This window comes from Parasteatoda tepidariorum, chromosome 2 (genome assembly GCF_043381705.1).
Source record: "Parasteatoda tepidariorum isolate YZ-2023 chromosome 2, CAS_Ptep_4.0, whole genome shotgun sequence".
NCBI classification, from domain to species: domain Eukaryota; kingdom Metazoa; phylum Arthropoda; class Arachnida; order Araneae; family Theridiidae; genus Parasteatoda; species Parasteatoda tepidariorum.
The window spans coordinates 17433789-17455873 of NC_092205.1; the positions used below are offsets into that span (position 1 = coordinate 17433789).

Genomic DNA, 22085 nt, shown 5'->3' on the forward strand with positions numbered 1-22085 from the left:
CATAGCATAACACCTTCAATTCTATTCTATTATGAAGGGAGCTTCTATTATAAACAATTAATATAGTACAAGACAAAATCACAGTATATATGCTAGATAAATATAACAGGGACTTACCTGTCTGCAATAACTCTAGTGCACTCATGTTTCCAGAGTGCAAGCAAATCACGCTTTGTACTACATTCTGCCTTTTCAATTTTTAACATTCCTTCCCAAATGCGAGAAAGATCTCTTAAATTGAATACATAATGGAACTTAGCAGGAGTTGGCAACATTTTTATCTGAAAAATATACAATTATAAACATTTAATAGTCCTTTATGACAACGAAGACGAACATCATGGCTACAATTCGATGTTGCTTAGCTAAAATGCATATATTTTTTAGAATATAATTTGAAAGAAAAAATGCATTTTTACTCAAACTAAAAAAAATCCGCTTTTACCTCATTTTATTACAATTTTCATATTTTAAGACTTTAAAATATAAAAATAATATTTTTAAGAAATGAAGATTGCATCAAAATGTTCAATTAGCTCCTGACATGCAAAATTACGTATTTAAAGAAGTGGGTGGGAAAGTTAGTTAAAAAATTGTGCACAATGCAGGTGGAATGAGGGTTATTCATTAAAATTACACATACTTTGCAGATACTTAAATTTTCGAGAAGATTCCACAACGAGTGCACGAGAAGATTCAACAACGAGTGCACTAGTAGATTCCACAAATCTACATTTAATCTTAGAAAATTCCAAATCTACTTTTAATTTGAGAAAATTCCAAATTTACTTCTGAGATGATTCAAATTAACTCTACTTTTATTAGTTTGCGGAATTTTTTTACATATTATAACTAAGCAGTTAAATCATTCTTTTGTTTTGGTAATCCATAGCAAAAAAATAGCATTCATAGCTTAAAATTATTTTTACAAAAAAATTTATGCTGGAAAATTGAATAGTCAAAAAGTGGTAACTTTAAGAATTAGTGGATATGGGGAAGTATTAGAAAAAATAAAGCTCTGATGATGTGTTATATATACAGTAGTTTTAATGCAAAATAGTTAGAAAAAACAGAAATGAGACGACTGAAGAAAAAAATAGAAAAGAAAAGAATACTTAAATGGTTATTGTTAATAATATCCTAAAGAGGTTCAGTAATGATACTGTAAAAAAAGATGTTTAAAATCACCTGAAACTCGACAAACACACAACATTACTGTGCACAGCGACTATCTATGCATTTTTTAAAAAAATTTATTTAAGATGTAATGGCAAAAAACCATAAAGTATGAAAATTATACAAAAATGACAAACTGATGCATCTCATTTTGGCCAAAAATAAATAAATAAATGAATAATAATAATAAGCTTTAAACTAAGTTTTTATATACTGTATATTAGTATTCAGTATACAAAATATTATTTATACTGTATACAATAGTAGCAGCATATAATAGTAACAGTAGACAGTATATAATAGTATTTATACTCTATATTTTGTATACTGTAGATTAAGACACAGAGGATCAAGATAAAAAAATACTGAAAATAAAATACAGTAAACTGTTTTTTCTTTTTAACAAAGAGACTTCAGCATAATACCGAAGGCATTTATTTCACTTGAAAGAATGGCATTTTTTAAGGAACTAAACTATTCTCTGAAAACTTCACAGCAAATATATATGTCTCATTTTTCATAGCACGTATTTTGTAATGGAAGAGCAACATTATTATCACACTGTTATCAAAATCTATTTTAAGATTCAGGATAAATCATATGATGAAAAGCTTTGCTATATAATAAAATATTGCAAAATATTAGAAAATACTACTTCTCATATCTTAACAAGAACTTTCAAAAAGGCACTCAGCACAAATATTCAGTTTAAAATGTTAGCAGTAAGTACATTGTCACAGAGAAAACAATTATACTTTTGTTTCTTGCCATAAGATTCTTGTGGCAGGAACAAAAGGAGATATTTCTTTGGAAAATCGCTCTTCACAAAAGTATCCACTTCCTATTACACCTGAAAATAAAAAACAATTATATTTTTATCAAAAAGCAATAAATAGTTGTTATTTTAATTGGAAAATAATATTATTAAAACATTTTAACTCTGTGAAAGTGCTCCAAAGTTTAGACCCCTTAATGTTAATTTTACTTTTCGCATATTTTGCTATATCTCAAACACTTTTCAATTTAATTTTAAAATTTTCAATTAGCTCAAAAGTTTTCAAGATACAGCGAAATATGAAAAAAGTAAAATTAATATTAAGGGATCATAACTTAGACGAAACTATTGGGACCCCAGATTGCGGCTACCCCCTTTTATTTTGAGAGTTAGAAATCTGAATCTGTTGAAGAAAGGGTATTCAGAGAAAGTATGTATTTGTGTCTGATTTCGTAATTAAAAATATCATCTGAACTTATTAATTAGCATATTTGAGGTCACCCCTTCGAACCATCCTAGAAAGTGAAAATTCGATAATTAGATCAAAAATTAATTGTATGCCTAAAAGTTAATTGTATGTGAAAATTCGATAATTAGATCAAAAATTATTCAGGGTGGTCCATTTTTTTTACGCACTACACATCTAAACCACAATTAGTTGATAAATTGAACAATTCAGACAAAGCCTCATCTTACAGGTATAATCACATAATTTTTCAAGATTTGAAAAAAAATTTAAGTATTTGAAATGACAATTGAGCCCTCAACAAACAATCATTAATAAACTAAATAAACAAATAAGATGCTAGACATCATACATTAAAAAGACAATAGTAAATAAATGCAACTCCACCAAATATTTTGTCAATGGATGTTGGTGCTGGCAAAGTGCAGTTAAAAACGGAAAACTGTCGCTTTAATCTGCTTGGAATGTCATTTCGTCCTCCTCCAGGTTGAATCATAGCAGCTATATACTGGATATCTGTTATAGTAGTGAAATCTCCTGGTTTATCTAAACTATAAAAACCTTTGTTTTCCATCAGTTGTCGAACTATTTCATTGGTCACCTGAAATATGTAATTTCTAACTTAATATCATGATATCTAAAATTGGAAAAACATTCTCGCAGAAACTTATTTTGAATCCTTTGATGAAAATATATCAATTTAATAAAGTTATAGCATACTGCTCTGAATTTCAATACAAATTTTTCTTTTCTTCCAATTTTTTCAAGAAATATATTAAGGAACCATATGAACTCTAACATGATTATACCAATAAACTCTTACATGAAAATAATCTTGTTGATTAGCTTTTCCAAGTAAAAGTTTGTAATTTTAAATACATGTAAAGTCATCAAAAAAAAAAGTTTTATCATCATGCTAAGAATACTGAAAGAGCAAATGAATAATATAGATAATAACATTTAACACAAAGAAAAAAAATTAAATAAAATTAAAATATTTTACCTGATCACCCCATTCATTAATTTCAGGCATATTAATATCATCAATGAAAATTGCCATTTCCTTACCAGCCGGAGGACCAAAGGTAGTGCCTACTTTTTTCTCCACACAACTTTCAACAGCTCGCTGTAGGAAAAATTTTAAATGTCTTTCATTACCTTACTTTAAATAGTTCTTTTAAGTAAATAATCAAGGAAAAAATTATACTACTACACATGTGGAAATGTTTCTAAAATTGAGCAGAATTGATGCAGCAATTTAGGCAGATAATATGGGGTAAGTTAAAAAAATAACTACAGAAAAATAAATGCTAGACAATTAGAGAAATTGTATTTGATTTTTCCTCTTAAAATATAACAATTTTAATCAAGCAATTGCAAATAAACATTTTGTTTTCATTTTTACAAAGGGTATTTTTATTAAGAAATAGTAGGTTTATTATCACACATCTTAATTAATCACATATTTTAATGTCTTAAAAACCTTGCGAAAAAACTGATAACTAGAATAAAATTTAGAAAGAAAAAAATAGAACTTGTTATTTTTTTAGAGAAATAATAAAAAAATAATAAAAATAATTAAAAAAAAAAGTATGTAACAATAGAGAAAAACCATTTTCAGCTAATGGTGGGCCTTGGCCTTCTCAAGAAGTTTTTCCCAGGCTAACCTTTTCCCTGCTAGCGTTTACCTGTTTTTGGTTTTTAATACCGAAAGGTCTTTTTATAGGCCATCTATCCATCTCAAATTCGGCCTTTTTCGTTTGCCAACTGGACATGCATTGAAAACTCTCTTTGTGTTACGATCTTCATTCATTCTGGTGACATGGCCTGCCCATTTTATTCCTTGTCGTTTAATAAAGTTAATAATGTCAGGTTCATAATATGAGTGATAAAGCTCTAAATTTGTTCTTCTAAACCACACACTATATTTTTTTAAATTCTTCCAGAAATACTTTCAAGACCTTTCTCTCAAAGGTATCCAACATAACCTTATCTCTACAAGATATGGTCCAGGTTTCATAAGCATACAAAATTAATCAAAATGTTAGGATAATATATTATTATTCTTAGTAATACATTTATGATAGGGTCCTAGCATTTTGGATCAAAAAAATATTCTTAACATTTATTTCCTCAGATTCTCAAAATAAAAATTATGAATATTACCTGAAACATCTGGGGCGTCGTAGCTGAAGAAAAACTCAGATTTTTCCAAATGAAATCACTGGGATCACTGGTATTAAGATATCCCTTGATCATAACAGTTTTTGCCGTTCCTTGCTCTCCAATTAATAAGACAGACTTTTTATATGGAAAAAAAAAAGATATTTCAAATTAATATGAAAATTATGATCAATGAATATTAATTTATATTTTTATAAATCAATTAGAATTCTTAATGGGAAACTTTCAGATAAAAAATAATGAATGGCATAATAGTTTTTTTATTCTCTATTGTATGCATTAATTTTGATGTTAATTTACGCAAACTTACTAAAACATCACTTAAAATACACATCTACAAAGTAATTCATTTTATAGGAAGATAAAGTGAATATAAAAGTTTTAGATCATGGATTTCAAACTTATAAATGTCTGATAGAATGGCAAGGAGAACACACGTGAAGTACCAAAATATAATTAAGATGCTATTGCTTCTTTTTTAGGGAAAGAGTTCATGACACTGGTCATAATTTAGTCAACTTTCATCAAGTTATTTCAACTTTCATCAAGTTTTATCAAGGCATTTTAATATATCTTAATGAATGTAAAAATATTTCGATATTAAAATAATTTTATTTCAATAGAAAGTATAGACATTTAAAATTTACATGAAACTTAAAAAAATAGAGGTGGGGTGCGGAGGAAAAGTGTATCCAATTAATCTAAAGCTTTTTTGTCACAGTATAGGAAATACATAAAAATTTGTGTGACCGCTTTCTTTGTGATTCTTTATAAAATTTCAATGTAAAAAATACAGTTTTGCAGAAGAATACATTCACAAACATTAATGTAATTTTCCCCAAAACTCGCACAATATTATAAATACTTTGTTTGTTAAAAAATTTTTTTTTTTTTTTCTTTGTTTGGGTAGCATAGAAGACAAATGAATTTCATTAAATTTTAAGAAAGCTGAGAAAGTTTAAATTTATTTGCAATTGAAAAAGCTTTTGGAACCAGTATGGATCTTCACAAAAATAAATAAATACTACATAAAAGTTTTAATGTATTTTGCCTTTTGGATCATAAAAAAATGGAGGTCTGACTGTCCTACATCATTTATAAACGTTTCAGAGTCAAACTATTCATTACTAGTAAATTTTGAATTTTTTTTTTCTGTTTCATTTTTATTTGTCATGACGTTTTTGCGTGAAACAAAAATATAAGTCACAATGTTAATTAAATTATGTCACGTGATAATTATTATTACGGTAGACTATACAATTTATGAATAATTTCATGTAAAAATAAAGTAATGCATTGGGAGTTACCTTTTTTTGTTTTTGAATAACATCAATCAAGAAATTGGTTCGAACATTATCTACATTTGGTACCAATATGGAAGAAAATGCTGGAATGCTGTCAGGTGGGTATATATACTCTTCCACTCTGTTACTCCAATGCAACCAATTACCTATAAGAGAAGATTGCTTTGTTCATTCAGTGATGTAATAATGCATTCAAAGGATTTAAGTATCAAAAATACCTTCTGAATCTACTAAGTATTCAAATATTGTTTCCTTCCGAGCTGGATGTATTTGAGGCAAATCCAGTTTAGGTTTATGTTTCTTAAGAAATAGTTCCATGCGATCACGATCTTCTAATTCCAAAAGAGCGCCAAAGGACCACATTAGAGTAAATACGAAAAGACGCTCATAATGGACAGCACTGATTGGTTCTTTGTCTGAAGATGGTAATAAGCCATCTAGAAGATCCATTGCCTGTTGAAAAAAAAGTTTAAAATTTATTTAATGAGAGTGCACAATATTTTAAAGCTGTAGTTTAGAGTATTTGGCATCAGGTAGAATATAATTAAAGAACACCTTTGTTTTGTTTAAGATAAATTTAAAAATAATTATAATCATTTAGATACATCATCGCTCCAAAACTTATGGAATAATCTATTTATAGTATAGTCAGTTTAAATCCTTTACTGAAAAACTCACAGAAAATATCTAATATTACAAATCAGTACTTTAAATAAGCTAAATGAATTTGTTTGTAAAGTTTTTGTTTAAAATACAAGGTAAGTAAGTTTTTTAATCAATGTTTGATTATTTTGGTTGTACAGTTTATTGATATGATGCAGTTCAAAAATGTGTGTTGTGACTCTTAACCTAAAAAAATTTACATTAGGTTAGGAGGCCTCCTTACATCTTAAGATATAAATTTAACTCAACATAATGTACATGCACTAGTGCATTTGTTTTGCTAATATTTCAAAGCAAAGCATTCATAACTCAAACTAAAAATTACGATAAAATTAAAAGCCCCAGAATATTTCCTATCAGAATAATGAAGAAATTTTTAAATAAAATGTTTTTTAAATAAATCTTAGGCTTAGTATTCGTATGAATATAGCTAATAGTCTTTGTAAGTAAATAGATAAGACAACTTAAAATTTAGGCATTTTTTACAAAAAAAACATTGTTTGTGATATACTTTTTACTTTTCAACTCTACATGAACCCAAATTGAACAAACTAAGAATTAAAAATAAATAACTTTCATGAAATAGTTCATTCTTCATACATACACAAAAAAGGTTTAGGTTTAATAGTCTTTTGATTTCATTCGAATAATTTACTTTAAGATATTTTTCAAAGCACTTCATTATACCTTAAAATGTGAGTGTAGTTTTGAGCAAGTAATGAGATAATATTTTCAAAATATAAATTGATAAAAGTTTTTAAAAAAAGTATTAACTCACTTGTTTTATATAATTGCATTCCAGCAATTCCATTTTAGGTGTTAAAGAGATCAAAACATATTCACTTAAAGGCTGAAATATCTTTCCAAATAGTCCTCGTAAAATTGTTGCTTCTGCTGGTGGACGGCGGCTTAGCCAACCCTTAAAAACAAAAAAAATTTGCATGCAAAGGAAATAAATATTATAAAATAGAACTGAAAGTTTATTGGTAGCACAAGAACCAGAATTGGTTACAAAAAGGAAACATGAACAATTATAAATAACGTGTAATTCCTACAAATTAAGAACTCTTTGGAAACAATCTATTAATATAAGTTGAAAAGCAATTATTAATTTCTATCAGGAAATTTTATTGTTTAAATTTTGCCTGGTGGTACTGCACAGCATTAAAGTATAAATTTGTAAAGAATTGTAAAAGTTGTGAGATTGGCCAACTTGAAAAACATAGCTTCGAGAAATACAATTTTGAAGTTTTTTGAACACATATAGTGGACAGTTGAATTCCAAATTTGAGTACTTAGATATTTTTCCTAGCAACAGAATTTAGGATATATAATTTTAAAAGATCTATTTAACAAAACAAAGCAAAAAATAAATAAATAAATTGGGTACAAAGAGTAATATTATAAATATATATATTTTTTAAAATTTTTTTTTACTTTATGTTTTTACTCACATAATGTAGAACATTAATGGATATTAACAATCTATCCATACGAAGCATTATGCATAATTTGATCATTTTATAGAAGTTTGCTGCATTCAGTCGCAGAAAGTGAACCAATTTGGAGTGCTGTCATATTTTTTTTAACCATTTAATTGTGCAAAATATTGATTATTTAAATTTAAAATCAATACTTCAATTCAAAAATAATAAAAATTGCAAATAAAGTTTTCTAGAAGACATATTTCAACATCTGATGATTATTTATAATAGGTAAGTGATGAGACTCCAAGCTTTCTATAAATCACCATTGAAAAATTAAAACACAATAACAAAATCTTGATTGTAAATGTTTTTTTAATTTTATAGTAACGAATGTGTGACAGAGGACTATATCTTTTAAATTTAGAATATAATTTTAAAAAAATAAGATTTGTACTTAGAAAATATTTTTAGGCAAAGTTTTAAGTACACAAATAGCAGCTAATTAAAAAAAATACAACAGTAGATTTTACAAATTGAAAGTTTCATTCAGTCTTTAAATTCTATTTCGGTGTCTGAAACATATTTTTGCATAGCATATAGATATAAAATCATTATTATTTAGAAGTAAAACGTCACATACCTTACATTTTTGCCAAAAAATTAAAATGAGTAAAAAGAAGAAAACAGATTTTTCAAAAATATGCTCAATTTAAGGTTTGCAAAAATATGCACTAACTAGAGGGAATTGTTGATTCAACCAGAAAACTAGCGTAATCCTTTACTTTACCAAAAATTCCAGGAGAATCAGCAGCTATGTCCATATTTAGAATTTTTAAACATAGTAGGAAAAAAAGCACTGAGTAGCATTATGCCATCGTTAAGCATACTCACTTCAAGTATGGGCACCCAGTTTAATCCAGATGAACTCATATAAACCATTCCGTTTCGTGAGACAGTGGCTGGTGATGCATTGTCAATGTTATGTGGCTCAAAGATGATTTTACAAGATGGTGACATGGGAATACGATCACCATTGGCCAAGGTCAGAGTTTTGTTGTCATCCAACACAGAGTTCAAGTTTTCAATCCAAATAGCATCAACTGGACCATCCAAAATGAGCCAAACATGTTCATCTGAATAATCAAATGGTTTCTTAATTTCTTATATTTTGAACATATTGTAGATACATGATGTCTCAAAGATAGCCAAGAAAAATTAATTAATGAAAAGAGAAGAAGATAGGAATAGGTATTGCTTAGGAAACAAGAAAATCATATTCAAACAAACCTATATTTTAAATTGGTTGTAATGTTTTTCAACAGATGGCATTGCTACCACACACAGATATACTATAATATAATACTTTAAAAACCACCACTGCAACAATCTGATGCAATTTTAAGGAAAAATGGCAAACATATATGCAAATATATAAGTTAACCCTCCCAGTATTGGGCCCCTGAGTAAATTTGTATAGAATTTTTCCTACTATGAACTATTCTCCATTGAATAACATGGGGAAAACCGCTTTTTTATGCAGGTCAGCTTGCAGCTGAGAGTTCCGAAAAAGCCAAGACTAACGCTCAGAGGGTTAAAATGATCAGTTTTTAAAATAAGCAACACCATCTGTTTTTGAAATTTTTTTTACAAATTTTGATACGTGTTGAAAATAAACCTAGATTTTCTAATCAGAACAAAGCAAATGAATTATCGTTATATTGTTTCTTTTTAATTATTTTCAAATGGTCTGTCATTTACGGTACAGCTAATACACACGCTTAAGATAATTTGAGATCCAAGTTAAGCAATAATTTTACCAGGTTTTAAAATTATCTAAGCAATTAAAGTTATTTCATGCAGTGCAAAGAAGAAATTCAGGAAGTCAAAATTATTTAAGAATTTACTATGCATTCTCATAGACCATGAAAAACACTTTAATTTAATAGTTAGTATAAAAATTGCTTGATTAAGTATAAGTTTAATCTATAAAGAAACATTCTATAAATTTAAGGGCTAATAAAAATGAGTAGCAAGATATATCCCATATCCTAATATTTGTTTATCAAAAACATCATTTTATTTTAAATTTTGTGCTGCCTTTCAAATACCTAAATATTTATTCCTCTTCAATAAACACACTAAAAGAGTTGAAAAATGAGAGCAGTAACGAAGAACAAATTTGGTTGAGAGGAATAAACTATGAATTTATTACAAATTCTACTTACTTTTTTTCAATCTTTTATATTATTTTTTTTTATTAAATTTAATTAATTTACTTTTGGAATATTAAGCTTTTATTTTAATTTGATTATCTGCCCAGCTAATTTTATTTATCAAATGGGGGGAAAAGAAAAGAAAAACATGTCTTCAGTTTTCAGTCGTGAAAGAGAAAGTTCAAACTATTGCCTGCTCACATTTATTTATTTTTTTAAGCTACAAGAACACGTTCTTGTAGGAAATTGACATTAATTATTGTCAATTTTTTTTAATTTTAATACCATATGTTATGATGGTTGTTTACCTTAAAGGCCTATTATCTGGAATAATCTGTTTTCCGAACTTGCCAAAGTTTTGACGATTGCAGGTAAAGAACTTTCCATTGTATTACTTTTAAAAAATAAGTATTTTAATGTTAAAACTGAAAAAAATGTTTTTAAATTATAAAGTCAATCATAAAAAAAGTGTAAAGAAATGAGCTAAAGCAAATATTTACAAATTCAATATATTTTATAAATAATTATTTTTAAAGTATAATAACCCTTTTTAGTTTTTAAAGTACGTCTCCAGAGGGTTGAAAAGATACCATCTGTCCAGTCGTTAGTGGCTACATCTAGTCGGCCAAACATTTGTGCTGCAGTGATTGCTTTAGGATTCATTCTCATCTCTTTGTGAACAGCTCCACAGTCTGTCATGGCCTTCATCAGAATTCTTATGCAACATGTTTTACCAGCTCCACTGGGTCCCAGTGCCATCATTCCATGTCTTACCATTTGTGTTTCATAAAGCTGAAATTAGCAATTTAAATTCTAACTCTTGAAAGATTCAAAATAGTGAGCGATATTGTACAAAAAATGAATCTCTAGCTAATGAATACATAATATTAAAGGAACATATCCCAAAGCAACAACAAAGACAGTCTATACTCTGTTACAAGTTAAGAAAAGACTATTGATGTATATGAATTAAGTAATCATCCGGGACTACATATAGTTCTATTTTATTTAGTTATTGAGCTGCATAAATATGCTTTCAAAACAGTATATAACTATTATTCTACTATAATAACAAAATATTAAATATAATTAACATATGCATGTGATATCAGATGTTTCATAATTACCATATACATACACATGCCTTATGAATATTGTGAAAAAGGAAATCAATAAGTTAATTTCCCTTCAGGTATGCTAATATGCTTGACATAAATGAAGAGAATATAAAAATAAGCAAAATTATAATTCACAGCATATGATTCAAATAATTACCAAATGAGAAACTGCATATTTAAATTCTAAGGTAAAAGTAAAACATCAGAAGTTATAAATCTTTAGGAGAATTTATAAATAAAGAATTTTTCAACATGCCTGTATCACTTTGAGATTCCAAGGTGGATGATTTATTAAATTAGCTTCCTTGACATTCTTCGCAATCGCTGTTTGCAAGTCATCATATTCCACAGCTTCTTTAGTTATTCCAGGGAAAAGATCATTTATAAGACTCACAAACAGAGGCTCATCTTCATCCACCTGAGCAAAAAATTGTTATGTAATGGATTTCTTCATAAAATGGGTCAGTTGGTGATGTTACCTGACGATTTACACTCATGTGATTACAAGACCACTAATTAATCCAAATTAAATGAAACAAATTATAACAATTGGTCAATTATAACGACTAAAATTAAACAAAAAATTATAACAATTGAGTCACAGACAGATCTGTTTTAGAAAGGTATCAAATGTTTGTGATCAAATCAAAATGCAGTTTTAGATGCTTACTATAGACCCAAGGAGCAATTTCATTTTGCTATAAAAAAAATTTTATATTTTTTAATTTAATAACATTATGTATATTTTGAGTACCAAAGTATTGTACTTTTATTCAATAAACAATATTTATAAAAACTATTCCTTATGAATCTTACCCCATGTTTAAAATTGTTTTTGTGTTATAAATTGATTTTTTTTTTAAATTTCTAACGGCAAATTAAAAGACAACTGTAGACAGAAAAACAAACAAAATTAGAACAAGAAACAGAGATAACAGTAGCAAAACTGAAACCACAGTATTTATAAATCATTCATAGTGTGCCAAGCTCTCCAGAGTCTATTGCATGGCAATAACTCAAATGGTTCGCGACCATTTCTTAACAAATGCACAATTGGCAGAAAAGACTTGAAACAATTTTTATACAATGTAAATGCTTAGAGAGGCAATCAAAATTGTTATTGTGGCCAGTAGCAAGAAGAAAATTAGCAACAGATATGTCCCTTGGCCATAATGAAATAAATTAAAATCAGTTAAAAAAAAAAAAAGATAACACACATCATTAAAGATTCCAAGTGAAAAAAAAACATTTAGAGATACATGTTTTCCTGCAAAGAAAACATAACTTTTTTATTATTCTAGAAAGAAAAGTAGAGTGCAAAAAAATATTATTACAAATTTATAAAAAAGGACTATTACAAAAAGGCAGCATTACCAATTTTGAAACATTCATGGAGCTGAGCACACTCATCACAATGGAAGATTCACTCTCCTCTGGTCTGGATCTCTTTTGAGCTCCAAGTGTTCTTAACACTGAAAGAATATTTCTCAAGCCGAAATCATAATGTACCTAAAAATATGACCAAGTATTTACTTTCAATCAGAATAATAAAGTTTTTAGGTAAGCAACACAAACATTGAATTCTTCTTACATTTAAGAAAAATTATGCAAACTAAGATTAAAAATAATGTTATGTAGTTTTTAATTAACTTATTTTTAGTTAAAATAAACAAAACAGCAAAGAAATTTTCAAACTATCCAAAATATGAGCAAACAAACACCCAATTTCATTCTTTAATTTCAATAGAAATTGAGCAGAAACTGTGGTTGCAGTGAATTTCCATAACGATTTTGACATAAACTATGAGTAAAGCACTTTGACATTGGTCCCATTCCCCACAACATATTCATGTGAGCAGGCCTTATTAGTACAATTATGTATCAAAATAAAATAAAATATTCAATGCAGAAGCAGATTCAGGTAAAACTTTTTAAGACGAAGTCAGGCATCTTTCACTTAAGGTGCAACAGTTTACTGTGGGCCTTTGCTTGCTGAACAATGTAGTTCCAAGTCTTCTTCTTCTTAGCCTTAGATTTCCAGTAGATAATTTTCATTACAAAAAGTATGGTATTACGATTCTGTTTATGTTGCATCCATCTTATTAACTAAAACTTATTTATATAAGACATAATAAGGTTTATCTTGAAACTTTTTAAATAAATTTTACTATTGTTTTTACTACTTTTGCATTCTACAAACGGCCATATGTGTAAAAATATAGGGTTATTTGTTTAAAAAAGAAACTACTAAAAGGTTTTAGTGTCTTTGAGTTCATTGAGTTAGAAATCAAGTCTCAAGGAAGATGAGAAATGCATAGGATGAAGATTGGGTCAGCAATATAAAAAAATGATCTTCAATATTATTCTTTAAATAATCACTGTAAATTTTAAACTATCCATACTGAAATAGAAAATAAGTCATAGGGTATTACATTATTAATAAAAGTGAAGTAACTTTAGTAGAAAAAATATAACAGTTTTAAAAAATAATTTGTAACGAAAAAAATAATTTGTAATGGTTATATTATTCTTTAAATAATTGGCTTATTATAAAAAATTTTTTGCAACTGTTGTTTATATTAATTGAGAAAACGCATTTTTTTCAGAGAACTGAATATCAAATACAACGTGTTGCTTTCTTTCCATTTAATAAAGCTAACTAAAGTCTAGCATAAAATAAACTATTTTTTGAAGGGGTACAATTGCGTAGCTTATAAAAATATTTTTTATCGAAACAAAAACACGTTGTAAAGTAACTCAGCAAATTGCCATCAAACATTTCTTGATTCTTAAGCAATAAAAGTAAGTTAACCATGGATTTATATTAGGGGTAAAAAATAGTTATATACAGTGGTATACAATTAGAAAATAAATATAATTTAAAACAAATGACTAATTACAATAAAAAATCATAATTTCTGTATCCGAGTGATAGGTCTAAATTGATTGAATATCTTACTTGTTTTGTCAATTGTTCTTCACAAAGCTTATATAAAACAAAAAACTTTCTAGCAAGAATAATATTTTCTTGAAAACCACAGCTGGCAAGTTTCACACGCATAATGATCTGCAAGCAAATAATAATAACAATAAAATAATTTGTAATTACTGGTTCTGCAATCCACTTTCATATTTATCTGAACTTGCAACTAGTTACAAAAACATATTAATATCACTGTTAAAAAAAATCTGTACTGCAATATAAGTAATTGAAAAAGTTAAATTAACTACTGTTAAAGTCTTTTAATTTGAGTGCTTGAGGGCATAGGGGAAAAAAAAGATAAGAAAGAAAAATTATATATAATTTTACTTGTCTGTCTGGTACCATCATCGCCACACTTCTGAACATGACTTTTAAGTTTTCAGGCAATTCTTGTCTTCCAGCATAACCTGGATTCTGGAAAAACAATAGCATCAGATATATTTTGCTAATAAAAAGAAAACAAAATATTTCTTAGTTAAACTTGAAGTAAATTCAATACACAGATCATGATATAATTTTTCTTAAAAATGTAGCAAACAAGAAGAAAATGAATAATTTTTAATAAATGTTAAAAATTTATTGTATGAAAATTCAGAAATCCAAGCTAAAAATATACAAAAGAAACAAAACATTTTTATGAATATACCACTATCATCAAAAGTTAAAATTTATGAATAAAAAATTTATATGTTTACAAGAACCATTTCAAATGTTATTTCCATATAAGAAAGTAAACATTCACATTCAAGGTAAAAAGAAAAATACATTATTTGATTTAAAGGCTGAAATTTTTTCACAGATACCCATACAAACAAAACAATTCATTGTAGATTTTTTGCTTTGCATTATTTTTATGGAATTTTTACGTTACTCATCTTTCTTGAATGTTTTGTTTTGAATATTTGGATAAAGTTAAAGCGATAATATTTATCAAGAGATAGTTAAACATATTTTTATCAGTTTCATTTACAAAAAGTTTAAAATTTGTCAAGTTTTAGAGGAGAAAAAAAGACAAATTTAACAAAAAAATATTCCTACTTAATCATGAGATATCAAAGATTTAGATAAACATAAAAAATCCATTACTATAAATTTTAAATAAATTGAAAAACTTTAAAAATATTTATTTAGTGGCCTTAAAATTTGTTTGATAAATTATAAAGTTAAATTTATAGAAACATAAGTCTGAAAATATTTTTAAAGTAAAAACATCCGCTTCATACTTTGATTAACAAGCTTGTTATTTTATTTGATTTATCGTAAAGTTATTTTTTCGTCCATTAAGTCAAAGAGCATGCATGCATATATATATACACAGAGAGAGATTTTTTTTAAATGAAACAATGCATAGAAAGATTTCTAATAAAAAGAGTCAGTAGAGTACCATTGTGATAAAAAGTCCAAATTCAGGATTCAATCCTAAAATGTCACCATCAGAAAACACAAATTCTTCTTTTTTCTCTTTCCTAGCTGATAAAACAATATGTATTTGTTGGGCAGCAACAGATAAAACAGGTAGTTCAATCCTGTTGAATTCATCAAAACATCCCCAAGAGCCTGACTGCGCCAAGCCTAAAGAGAATCAATTTAGTTATTAAAAAATAATACATTTCTAGATAGAGAAGACAGATATAAATTAATAAGAAATAGATCCGAAATTCGTAATGATATATATTTAGAAATTCATTGAAGTGTAAATGTAAGGAAAATATATTTGTAGAGACTAACAAAAAATGGTAAAACAAAGCATTTTTATATATTTTAATTGTAACCACATTTTTTCCCCTTGTTTCTTTCAACTGTGAAGAGGTTTTTAAAACATGATTTTTTTTAGAAAGAGAGGGAAAGAAATGGTTTATGATTTGCTTATTTTTGTAGAAAAGGGGGTCTAAAATCACCGAAAAATATGGTTTTGTAACATTTGAATAGTCCTATGGTATGCAGAAAGGGGTATGTTGTTTGGAATTGGAATCATATCTTCCTTTGTATTAAATTTGAGAAGTTGATGAGACATGAGCAAAAAATCAAAAAAACACTTTCAATGAAAACAAAAAGTTATCCTCTTTATTAGGCAGCATTTTGAACGATTGTCTATACTTATAAACTTAATATCATACTAGTAGATCACTAAGCAAACCTTTATTTTTAAGTGTAAAAAATTAATATTACTTTTCAACATTAAAATATTTTCCAACAGTTGAACTGAGGGGCCATTGGACGCAAAAACCCCCAGTCCTCACCCCAATTTTAAATCAAGAATCATGGGAAGAGATTGTTAGAGAATTATCAAGAAATAATATTGCCAAAAATAAAGTCAATCTCATGTTATTAACATTAAATTTATATAATTTGGCTTATAACTTAATCACGAAAAAAGACAGTCAAAATTTAATATAACCCCGAAACCAAAACATTTTTCGGGTAAAAATAAAATAACTTAGAGATAAGTAAGATTAAAAATAGGCGTTTCTCACAGAATTACTTAAAATAGTTATGAAATAATTATTATTAAATTAATATTTATGACATCACGAGGAAACTGGGAAATGGGTTGTCTAAATAACTCCATACCAAGGTTAAAAGACTGAATTCTTTAAAAAATAAACATTTAATAAATCAAATAAATTCTACATAAAATAATTTTATAGGGCAAAAACAAGATAATTCAGTTATTTCTCATTGAAAAATGTGTAATGTAATGTATAATTAATGTAAATGAAAATCCAATAGTAAAAAGCCTTTTGTCAAAGAATGTAAGCATTGAATGTAATAATTAGTTAAAGCAATTTAAGATCTGATTTGCCCCAGGAATATGCAGAAAGGAAAAAGAAGTTAGAAAATTAAGTATCACCTTTATAAATGCGTCCTAGGCCTCTGAAATCCATCTGATCAGAGCAGTTAAAGACTACAACATATTTTCCCAAAGCTTTTCCCATATCCTTAGTAGTTTCAGTTTTTCCAGTTCCAGCAGGGCCAGCTGGTGCACCTCCCATGCTCATGCCTAAAGCCTGAGCTAAAGTAATATAACACCTGCAATAAACATAGCTAATCATTATTCAATATAACTTATTGCCAAAAAAAGCTGCCAAATAAGCAGAGTATACTTAAACAACAATAGATAAAAACAATAATCAACATGGTCAAATTTAGTTTTAACCTCAAGATATCCACATTTTGATTTTCAACTTTAATAGTTCCAGAATTCCAAAGCAGACAAAATTTTAGAGAGCCACAACAATATTTTTGGCCACACCATCAAAATAATGATTTCAAAATTGTCAACTATATGAGATTTCATTGGGAACACCGCAGATTCTATCAGGGATAACAAAATTTTTCGAGAGGCAATGGGCAAAATTTTTCTCAAATAAGGTCTAAAACAATTTTAATGTAATTTAAATTAAATCAGAAAATTATAGAGGATGACTTTTATTAGTGTTTCTTCAACGAATTAATTCAATCAATTAAAGATAGAAACTTAACAGTAATTTAGTATGCATCATAGGACCCGTGTGGAGCAAGGTTTATAGTTAACCCCTTTTCAGTCCCCTCTGCATGCTCTAAGTACTAAATAATAAAATGATGATCAGGAAAGTAAATAAAAGGAACCAGTATATAAATGTGAGAGGGTCTAAGAAAAAATAAATTGATTATTAGAAAAATAATATAAGTAGTTCCATCAATTAAAATATAACATTCAGAGCATGCAGAGAGGCGATACATAACATCGCTGAGGCATGTAAGTTGAAAGCAGGAATGTGGGGTCGATCAATGAAATTAAGTTGGCAAAGTATGTGGTTATCAGTTTAATCTAGGTGCTAGGCACTGCGCAAAATAAAAATATAAATATAGTAGTGGTCGAAAGGTTATAAATGGAGTAAATGCTTCATGAGCAATATTGCAGTGCATTTATAATAAAACAATAAAAACAATGGTAAACTATCATAACACTGTTAAAAATGATACAATTTCTATAACAACATTCTTTCAAAATTGAAGATTTTTGTAAGAAATAATATTGAGCAAACATCATAAGGAAACGATGTTTAGAATATATACTTAAATTATGAACTATAATTAGAATCATATAAAATTTGCAATTTCAAATAAGAAAAGTTTCGGAAATTTGAAATACATTTCTTCTGCGGCAAGATGAGGTAGAAACTTGCCAATCTGGGATAGTATAATTGATTATGTATTAATTAGTTTATGTCAAAATATATGAGTGCAAGTACATATGTTTTTAAGGAAAACTTTGATTTATAAAACAAAAAAGAATAATACTCAGGTTTGAGTTCAAAAAATCCCTCTAGATTAGAATATTCAACACGCTCTAATCCATCCCTACTACTTAACCATATCAATGAACTGCCATAAATACTATGATGAAAGTCACTAGTTAAAAATAAGCTTTTTTTACAACTTCAAAGATTAAAATAATTTATAATAATTTTTTACCTATCAATTATAAATAATTTTTTACCTATCAGTCAAAGGGGTAATAACAAGGCGATCAGTGCAACCCAAAAATTCATTTTGGTAAATGAAATCCACATCAGTAATTTTAACTTTGCACATGTTATCATCCATAAAGTAATAAAATCGTGCTTGTTTCAACCATTCAAAATCTGTGAGGGTTTTTATTTTCTTTTTAACCTGAGAATAAAAAATAATCATATTAATTTATAAAAATTAAAAGCAATATACTTAAAAGGTAACTTTGTTTAAAATATGAGCGATATATCACATTGAAACTACAGTAACCATTATAGTTGCCAAATTTTAAAATACTGTTTAATAAAAAATGACAATTAAAACATAATAAAATTTGACAACCGATGATATTATTAATGTGATATATGATATGATGTGAAATGATAATAATAATGTGATATATGATATGATGTGAAATGATAATAATAATGTGATATATGATATAATGTGAAATGATATATGATATAATGTGAAATGATATATGATGATGTGATATGATATATGATGATGTGATATGAAAGGAAAAATGGTGATTCACCAAAAAAATCATAAATAAGAAGACAAACACACTAGAAAGAAAATGGACAGTACAAACAATTAGAAACTTAAAGACCATGCATGACAAGATATAAGACAAGAATGGTTAAATACATAAAAACATTCAAAGCAATACAGCAAAGACAAGATACAAAAACGAAATGGTCAGATACATAAGGCAAAATTTGAAAACACAATTCCAAATAGAACAAAGCAAATTGCGGTCTTTAAAAGAAAGGATATTTCTTGGACTATTTAAATTTGTTCTTATTTTTAAAAGTAGTATTAAAATATCCACAATGATAAATATCCATGATATTTTGATTACATTCTCTGAAATAGGAAATAAAATAATCACTGATATATTTTATTACATTTGAGAAAAAAAACATGTATTACATGCATTAACTACCTGGTACTCAGGCAATGCTTATTGTATTTTTCCTATAAAAAAGATGTGATACTTAAAAATATTTTTAATACATTTATTCAATATTTACGAAAAAAATCATTATATATATATAACATACACACACTTATATATTAAAGATGTACTTTTAAAAAATATCAAGAAAAATTCAAAGAATATTCATAAATTTTTTCAAATTATATTTCATTGTAAATTCTTTTAACATGCTACATATATTTTAACAAGATACTCAGAATGAAAATTTTGCCATCTTATGATTTTAAAACAGAAGTTTGAAAGTACAACATGAATATAGTTAATTTCATGTTGCACTATCATGTTGCATATCTAAAATATAATAATTAAAAAAATTAATAAAATTTTGTTTAAAAAATATATGTATAAAGTAAGATATAGAAAAGCTGGGGGAAATTAAATTGATTACAAGTAACTACTTTGATTTATGATTACAAGTAATTAAAATCATTTATTACAATCTTAATTGTGAATATGAACAATATGATTGCAATTGTAGTTATAACGAATTTTAAACTATGAGTATAAGTGATAATAATCTACAACTACAAATAATTGTTTCGATTGTAATTTTGATTACATGCAAACATGATTATGATTAAAGAGAAATTAATTACTGTGCTCAATGAGATTAGATTGTACCCAATTCCAATAGACAAGAAGAAAAAAACAAAATGATGATACAGTCAAACAAGAACAAACAAGATTTAGTTACCAATTCCTCAAAAATATCCTTTTGGTGAACATGAATTGTAATGAGAGTCTCATATTTGACCCTCACAAATTTTGACAAGTTCAGTGTAGTTTGCGCAATAAGTTTTCTCAAGATTTCTCCAAACATTTTGTTGGTGAAAGTCATATATTTCTTATGTGTCCTTGCATTTACAAGTGCTTCTTCTGCTTTGGTTGTCCAGATAATCTGAATTCCTAAAAGTGCTACCTACAAATACACAATTAGTTAAGAAAAATGTCAATATTTAATTTCATTGGTAGAATATCTTAAACATAGATTAATAAATGATAATCAAAAGTAAATTAAAATAGCAATGCATAATTAGCACAAACAGGAAATGCGATTTCATGTTAGAGAGCCTGATTGAGGGGAAAAGATTCCTCTCGCAAAATACCTATTAAGGATCCCCAACATTCTCAAGAACTAAACAACTAGTACTTTTTTTAATCATGTTTATTATCAAAAGACTATCCCACGGCATACAGTACAATTAATATGGGATCTTAATTTGTACTTAGCGTTTTGCACCAATCATATTTTAAATTTGATTAGAATCTCATTGAATAGTTTCATATAAAACTAAGTACAGACTCTACTTTCCACACTAATGTGAACATAGCCTTAAATTTTTGATTGATTTGAGATTTCAGTTACTTTTCTCACAGTAAAAGTAAAAATTTACCCATAAATGTCATTTAATTTGATTGGACTTGAAAAATTAAGTAAAAATGTAATAAATTAACAAGGCATAGCCTTGAATGAAGTTTAAAAACTGAAATAGTAAAAACATTAGGTACTATACCCTGTTGCAAGTTAAGAAAATACAATAGCGATATAGCATTTAAGTAATCATCCGTTACCGCATATAGTTCTGTCTTATTTCGTTATCAAATTACACAAATATGCTTTCAAAACCACATGAAAGCTTTTAAAAGTTGAACTTGTTAGACAAAAATTTAGTTCATGCTATCGTTTACAATATGTATCATAGAATTTTTTAAAAAAAGGTTATAGCTTCATAGTTTTACTGGAATCCTAGACTTGGCGACAGGTTTCCATATAAGAAGAACAATTGTTCTTGATAAAGAAACAACTATAAGACGTTGCAAGATCATTAAATTTGATTGGACCATTACAAATGGCACATCTTATGCTGACATGCTCTTAACAAATTAAATGCGAGACAAATAATTTTTACTTTTGTTTTGCTGTAGAAGATAATAGTCTTCAAGAAACAATATTTATTATTCTTTCAACAATTTCTTTAAATGCATACAGAAAAAAAATACTTGTTATAATTTTTTAGATAACATTTTTAATACTTGTTAATAGATTATTGTTGTTAATAGATTATTGTTGTTAATAAGAAAGCAAGTGAAAAAGAAGACTGTATAACGTAGTTTCAAGAGTTGGCTATGTCAATATATGTCTGCGCTGGGAGTTTGGCATTCATTTGGCGTGTATTTAGATGCAAACAGGCATTCTCCGTAGAGATAATGTTTTTTTCTTAACATGTAACATAGAATAAACACCCCTGGGCAAGTGTGCCTTTACCCCATCCCAATCC

At 27.3% G+C, this 22085-nt stretch overlaps 1 protein-coding gene across 1 annotated transcript in view; it reads right to left on the minus strand.

Annotated features, from left to right (window-relative positions):
- Nucleotides 1-22085, minus strand: part of LOC107444508 (dynein axonemal heavy chain 8) — a 109506-nt gene that overhangs the window by 45971 nt on the left and 41450 nt on the right. Inside the window, exons 31-48 of the mRNA XM_043048821.2 lie at nt 20501-20725; nt 18793-18965; nt 17161-17339; nt 15694-15881; nt 14637-14723; nt 14286-14393; nt 12701-12835; nt 11583-11744; nt 10754-11000; nt 8887-9128; nt 7347-7487; nt 6124-6358; nt 5909-6051; nt 4584-4718; nt 3421-3543; nt 2805-3018; nt 1932-2026; nt 118-281 (exon numbers count right to left, since the gene is read on the minus strand). Coding sequence (XP_042904755.1) covers nt 118-281; nt 1932-2026; nt 2805-3018; nt 3421-3543; nt 4584-4718; nt 5909-6051; nt 6124-6358; nt 7347-7487; nt 8887-9128; nt 10754-11000; nt 11583-11744; nt 12701-12835; nt 14286-14393; nt 14637-14723; nt 15694-15881; nt 17161-17339; nt 18793-18965; nt 20501-20725 — 2996 coding nt within the window. The remainder of the gene's footprint in view (nt 1-117; nt 282-1931; nt 2027-2804; nt 3019-3420; nt 3544-4583; nt 4719-5908; nt 6052-6123; nt 6359-7346; nt 7488-8886; nt 9129-10753; nt 11001-11582; nt 11745-12700; nt 12836-14285; nt 14394-14636; nt 14724-15693; nt 15882-17160; nt 17340-18792; nt 18966-20500; nt 20726-22085) is intronic.